Raw genomic sequence first — 7384 nt, 5'->3', positions numbered from 1 at the left:
AAGTGTGATGGGGAACGGCTGAGGGACCTGGTGTGGTTTAGTCTGGACAAGAGGGGGGACCTTACTGATGTCTACACCTACGTGAGAGGAGGATGGAGCCAGGAGGTGTCTGGTCTCTTCTCCCAAGTGACAGGACAAGAGGAAATGGCCTCAAGCTGCGCCAGGGGAGGTTTAGACTGGAGATTAGGAACAATTTCTTCCCCAAAGGGTGGTCAGACTGCTGTGTCTAAGAAATGACTGTGTTTTACTTCTAATTTTTTAACTCATGTTTACCAGAAAAGAAAGACAGCTAGTTGCTGGAGTGGGTCCAGAAAAGGGCAACAGAGCTGGTGAAGGGGCTGTAGCACAAGCCTGATGAGGAACGACTGAGGGACCTGGCAGGGGTTACTTTGGAGAAGGCTCCCGGGGGACCTTATCACTCTCTACCATTACCTGAAAGGAGGTTGGAGCCAGGAGGTGGCTGGTCTCTTCTCCCAAGGAAGTGACAGGTCAAGAGGAAATGGCCTCAAGCTGCACCAGGGAAGGTTTAGATGGAGATTAGGAACGATTTCTTCCCCAAAGGGTGTTCAGGCGTTGGAACAGGCTGCCCAGGGCAGTGGTGGAGTCACTGTCCGTGGAAGCGTTCACAAACCGTGCAGACATGGCCCTTAGTTCCATGGTTTAGTGGTGGCCTTGGCAGTCCTGGTGTAAAGGTTGGGCTTGGTGATTTTAAAGGTCTTTTCCAACCTGGTTGATTCCATGATTCCATAATGAGTCCAGGGAAGGGATGAGGAAGGAGAAGGATGGGGAAGTTAGAATCGTAGAATCAACTAAGTTGGAAAAGACCTTCAAGATCATCAAATCAGTCCAGTCCCCTGGTTCTGCATTTCCATGTGGAGCCCTTTCAGTGCCAAGGGGTAGAAGCTGAGCCCCGCCACCAGCACTCTGTGGCATTTCAGTGCCACCACGACCACACTACCTGCACTTTCTGGCCAAAATTATCCTCTTCACTGTTGCTGAGTGACTGACCTGCTGGATCTGGGGTCTTCCACCATGTAGAAACTTGAACCAGAGTTATGAGCTTGTAGTTAGCAGTGTTATCCTGGTGAAAGTACTGATCTGCATTGTGGAGTGCATTATTCTTGGCAAATTGTTATAAACTTGTTTAGAAAGTGCACAGCATGTGTAATTGCATCTTAATTTAAACCAATATTATGTATCTGAATGTGGATAGTTGCATTTTGGAGGTGATATAGCATGATTTTGTTCCTGGGAGTTGCTTGTGCGCAGTGTGACTTCGATATGAAAGCGGCTGATAAAAAAGTTGTCCATCTGTCTTCACAGGTTTCATGGTGAAGGATATCAGGAGGGGTATGCTGAAGGCAGTCATGTTGGAGTTGTTGAGGGAAGGAGGTATGGATCACTCCATGGTGCCAAGATCGGGTCTGAGGTAAATGGGAAACTACTTCAGAATCACAATGTTTTATCATTAGAAAATTACTGTACTGCAGAAACTGTTAGATGAAGCCCCATATTTTGCTAGTTTGACACCTGCTATGTCACACTGCTTTGTATGAGTCCAAGGGGCCCCATAAAATTAGTTTGAAGGTGGTGTTTTGATTTGAATGGTTAAATAGGTGGGTTTATATTTTCCGAACTTACTTTCTAGATAGGATTTTGATTATTTTTTGTTTTGAGAGGGACGATAAAGAAGAAATAAATTCAAACAAGCTTGCAAAAAGAAAAATTAAGATGGACTGTACAATTATTTCTGTAACCCAAAACTGTGGCTGAAGGCACCCCTGTACTGTCTCCTGTGGCTCATCGTTAGGGAAAAACTTGGAACTTTGAGATACCTTGGATGGAGAACCATCAGGGGGCAGTTCTGGTGTCTCCATTACACTGTTTGTTATTTCTAATAGTGAGAGAGTTGATTGGTTGTGGCACTGTTATTGTTTAGAACATGGGGGTCATTCCTGTGTGTTGGCACACACACACTGAATCAGTAAGCCTTCCTAGAAATGAAAGGACTGGAGACTACTGGTGAACCACCTTAACTTGTCTTGTATGTCCAGCTCAGGTTTCATAGAATCACAGGCTGGTTTGGCTTGGAACGGATCTTCAATCTCATCCACTTCCAACCCCCCTGCCATGGGCAGGGACACCTGCCACTAGACCAGGTTGCTCCAAGCCACATCCAGCCTGGCCTTGAACACTGCCAATGATTATTGAACACTTCCAAGCTTATAATTTATTATCCTCTGTTACTGAACAGATCCTTACAAGAAGTTTTCAGTGTCTGTAACACAGGTAGCCCTCATTTATTCCACCCTAATTTATTGAACTCCTTAGCATAGAAACAGGAATCCAGTGTATCCAGTGATATGTTTGCTGAAGAAAGGGATACAATGTAGTGCTTTATTTCTGTTTGACTATATATACTGTGTATATACACACTATTTACATCACATATGTATTTTTTCCCTCCTGACATTCAGATTGGCTGCTACCTTGGGTTTGCACTGACATGGCGGTGTCTGCTCCAGAAATGCACAGATGAAAAGAACAGGTAAGGTTAAAAAAAAAGAATTACTGTCCTTTGATACTGTTGCAAATTATGGTGTGTCCAGCTTTGCCTCTTCCTCAGTACAAAAGAAATGTTGAATAACTAGAAGAAAGGTGAGCAGAGGGCCCTAGGGTGGTATCATATGCTGGAGCATGTGATACCAAAAAGAGGATAAGGGACCTTGATTTCTTCAGCTTGCAGCAAAGAAAACAAGGGAGATACTTAGTGGTACCACAGACAGGGAAATTCTGTGTAAGGTGGAGGCATGTTCCTTGCAGAAGTGTACAGTAAAAAGACAATAGGCAACTTTCACCATTTGAAACAAGTTCTCATGGGGCATAAGGAGAAGACCCTTTCCAGTGCAAGCAGCTGAGCACTGGGACAAGTTGTCGTCCAAAGAGACTTTAAAAGTCCCATCTTTGTAGCTTTTCAAAATACGCTTGGAGGTAGCCCTGAGCAGCCTTATCTAGCTTTGAAGTTACGTCAGCTTCTGCAGAAAGTGGACAAGATGTCTTCAGCTTTCCCTTCCAACCTGCATTTTTCTGTGACTTTCATTCTTTTCTTTGAATATTTTTCCTGTCCATTGCTGATTAATTTATCTGACAGAATTGCCACCGTATGTCAGCTATTCTGATGTGTTCTGGTGAGCTTTTTTATCAATTTTGTTAGTTTGTACAGTTATATAACCAGTATTTCTGAAGATTCTTGAGTATTTCTCAACTTTTGGCAGTTAAGTTAAAAGGGAAACCTTGACTTTGTCAGTTGTGCCACAGCTTAATTTCTGATTATGGCTTAAATATCTATCAAATACATACTCTCTGAGCTAAATGGAAGAAGTTGAAGTAAAGAAGGATGGAGGGCTGGGTCCTACACTCTGAATTATATCTAAGTGTTGGTATAATTTTCATATTGATGGATTGGAAGATTTTCTGCAGTAGGCTCATTGTATTTTCTGTTTTGATCTTTCTTTTATAGCAAAAAGATAAGGGCTCTGGATTCCTTAATAAGGATGATTCAGAAATTCCCATACGAAGACCCCACTTATGATAAGCTGCAAGAAGATCTGGAAAAAATCAGAGGAAAATTTAAACAGGTTTGTAGGATTAAGTTGTTATTTTAGCACAGGGGTATTAATTTTTGGAAATTTTTAGCCTCTAAACCTGCTCAAAATCACATTATTAACACAGAGCAGTTCTTGTTCTCCTTTTGCAGTCATAGTGAAATACTTGAAGTGAATTAAGTGAAAATACTTGATAGTTGAAAATTACCAAACTGATAGCAAATGCAAAATAAAAGAAAAATATGTTTTAAAAGGGAAAGTTGTAATTCATTGTCAAATAATATTTACAAGTGGGACCAGAAGAAGAGAAATGGAGAAAGTGGGAATTTTGTTGAACATTCTTCTTGGAAAAGAGACTCTTTGAAACACTTTTGTGTATTCTGTTTTAGGTTTGTTCAGTGCTAAATATTCAGTCTGATTTTAGAATCAGTACTGAAAGCTCTTCCCTAACATTTTGAATATAACAGATGAAGATAAACATGGATGACCAAAGAAGAAACATTAAAAGAACAGATAACTGGAGAAGTGTTTATCTACTCTTACTTTAAGCAAAATCACAGTAGTGAAGGAGTGCTAAGCGTTAAAGGGGAAAGGGAAAACTGTTGAACTTGCCAGAGTAGTTCTCATATGTCACTGAACATTTATTATCTCCCAAGTTTTATTTAGGAGCACTGAAACACTAGTGTATAAATCTGTTAAATAGAAATATTTGATTTAACTAGCCTTGCACTGAAAGATTTACTTCCTCAAAAGGAAAATGTACGTATTTGCAATGTTTCCTTATTTAAAGAGTGTATGTTAGTTAAAAATCTGTGTATGCAGATCATGCAGTTTACACAATGTGTAGATATTGTAGGTGAAGTAAAATATAATCAGTTGCCTGCAGACTTTGCAGTAGGAATCATTGTGAATAGAGTGACAAAGGAAGTCAGAATGCAGAGGAGAAAGATTAAGATACCTGCTCATAAAGTAGCTGCAGCTCAGAACATGAAATTTGCACTTTCCACTTGTTCTGCAGACTGATCTAATGAGGGGAAAAAAACCTACCAAACCCCCCCAAAACCCAGACAGTAATCAGTGAAAGAAAATTGACTATAGTAGAGTTGATACTGTTTTTCTGTATATATCAGTAGCTTTTATCAAGGAATAGCTTCTTATTTTCCAGTCTTGAATATGTACTTGTTGGTCTCATTCAAAAAAAATGGATGCCGTCAGCTAAATGTATTCAACTATGTTAAAGAGAAGTAAAGTCAATTATTTTGTTTGAAAGATACTTCAGGTTGCTGGATGTCTCTGCATACCATTTGCAAGATATGATGAGTTCTAGAAGACCTTTCATCAGTTGTTACTTATGCTGGCTAAGTCTACACAGCGTAGTATACGTTCATAAAGGCAGATTTGAGTCCTATGGCTATCAGCTGTATGCAGGGTGAAGTATCTCAGGTGAAGGACATGTTTTAATATGGCCATATCTTTGACCAGCAGTGTTCTGTGCCATCTAGACCTCAGCTCTGGTTTACTTGTACAGCTTTTTTATTATACAACAGAATAACTTGAATTTTTAGATTGTCACTGTGTAGTCACATCTGGGATATGAAGCACGTACATTCTGCTGAAAGTTTTTGATTTTTTGATTCTGAAGATAATTCTGCTGAATGTAAGAAGGGAGTTGTGTGCATTTGTATCAACTTATTTCAAAACAATCTCTTCTTTTTTGTCTGTTGCCTAAGTATTCAAGTAAGCCATTTTCTTAGTGACTTTTCTGAGTAACTGCTTGCTGGTGTACTTATTTTAATTAATTCTTTTACATGTGCAAGTGTTCCACCAGCTGTGATACACCTAGTGAGTGTCAGAGCCATCTAGTGGAGGAGGTTGTTGTATTGTGTAAGAATGCAAGAGTTCACAAATACTTCTCTAGCTAAAAGTTGTGAGAGAGTACAGAACATACGTATGCATGATACAGCTCTTCTAATTATGTGGTGAACTGCTTTCCTGAGGTAGGACTAATTTGTAGCTTGTTTCCTCATCGGACACCTTGGAAGGGAAATGAGTGACACCATTGATGGTCGCTTCGCTTAGGGCAGTTTGAGTATAGTTGGCTTTTAATTGTTATGCAGCTAAATCACTGGGAACCAGAACAAGCACCAAACTGCAAGTACCTGAAAATAGAAGCAAAATAAAATAGCATGACCTGTGATATCAGTAAACAGGCACAAACCAAAAAGATGACATACTAGAGAAAAGAAAGCTAATTTGAATTTATAATCACTTCAGAGAATACCAGTTTTGGAAAAGATGTCTCTGCATTCACAACCCAGTTCGTTTTTGCAAATTAAACCTGTTTACTTCAAATTAACAAAAGGTGCTAGATACTCATCTGCAATTAGCCTGCCCCCGAAGTCCATGAATTATGTTTCAAATAAACTCCTTCTAGATCATGGTTTTAAAAAGGCAGTTTTGTTCTTCTGGGTGATAGTACAAAGAGAAGTTAACACCAGAGGTCGGAGTATTCATGTTTTAAAATGCAGCCTGTTCAGGAATCTTTGTGCATGTTCTACAGTAATGTCTGTAAAAGCAAGGGAAGGGATGTGAGAGCTCAAAACATCTGTGAAGCATTTAATTAATAGAAGTCTGTAATGTGTTAGTTGTATTTGAAGTGCTACTCTAGAGATTGTATTGAAAACAAAATCATTTTTGTTCGACTAAGGAGAGAAAGAATCCTTGGGGACCAAGCAGTCAATGACAGTTCCTTTGAAAATTGGTTTGGTGTTAAATCTCTCATTTAATTTTATTTATAGAAAATTAATATTATTAGAATATTATCTAAATATATTTAGATACACATATTTAACTATAAAGATTGTAGCAACCAGGATTTCCAACTGGGATAGGCCAGTTTTAGGGTTGCCTATGACATCTCTAATTTGGCTCCATATGTGTGTCCATACTGATGGGAGTCTCTTCTTCTACAAGTGTATTTTCTGAGTATTTTGTGTTTCATGTCTTGTATGGGTCTGAAGGTGTTTTTTATTAAAGGAGGTATGGTTAAACTTTATGTTGGGTATGTAGTTATGTACTTTCTCTGGTGCCAATTTTTAAAACACTTCTGCAACCAATTCTGGGGTTTTCTGTGGTGTCCAGGGCTGTAGCAGTAGAGTCTTCATAGGATACTGGAGGGGGATTTTTATACCTTATTTACTGCTAAGGAGTTAAAGCCCAGGTGATGTCAAGACTGTTGATTTGTCTTAACCGATATGAAGTGTCTACTGTGTCTCATTCCAAGTAATTTTGCATTTTGAGTAGTTAAATACTTCAGGATGTGCTTCTAGCCAATATCAAGAGTGGCCAAGTATTGAGCTTTTTTGCATGTTGGTGTTTTTTTGCCTGTGTTTCTCAGACCAGTCACCTAGAAAATGAGGAACATTAGAGTTAGCAAACACCTGTGAAAGGGGTGTGCTTAAACCAACTAGAATGCTAATGGGGGAATAAAAAAATCCATCAAAATTTAAAAAACCCAGTGTTCAGTTTTGTGAGGTAGAAGCTTATGGTTTCATTTCTGTCCTGTTATGTCAACATTTTCCTAAAATCTGTAACAAATGAAACAAATTCTTACACATGGCTTCATTAGTTCCACACCCTGCTTATCCATCGTCTGTCTTGAATGGTGGGGACTCTGGTGGAATCTTTAATTACTTTAGGTAATTAAAGACCCTATCAGAAGATCTGTGCACAGAGGCTGAATAAAGCCTCTGTGGACCACAGTCATTCAGACTTTTCCT

General features: G+C 39.3%; 1 protein-coding gene across 1 annotated transcript; it reads left to right on the top strand.

The window, feature by feature from the left end:
* Nucleotides 1-1323: 1323 nt before the first annotated feature.
* On the top strand, nt 1324-4130 carry ORAOV1 (oral cancer overexpressed 1; the record flags this gene model as incomplete). The annotated part of the gene is made up of 4 exons (XM_010021786.1): nt 1324-1429; nt 2478-2548; nt 3521-3638; nt 3995-4130. Coding segments are annotated over 4 exons (364 nt in total), but the record flags the coding sequence as incomplete, so codon positions are not given.
* Between the last annotated feature and the right edge of the window lie 3254 nt (nt 4131-7384).

This window comes from Nestor notabilis, unplaced genomic scaffold (genome assembly GCF_000696875.1).
Source record: "Nestor notabilis isolate BGI_N333 unplaced genomic scaffold, ASM69687v1 scaffold7649, whole genome shotgun sequence".
Classification (NCBI taxonomy): domain Eukaryota; kingdom Metazoa; phylum Chordata; class Aves; order Psittaciformes; family Psittacidae; genus Nestor; species Nestor notabilis.
This window is presented reverse-complemented; position numbering and strand designations above follow the sequence as displayed.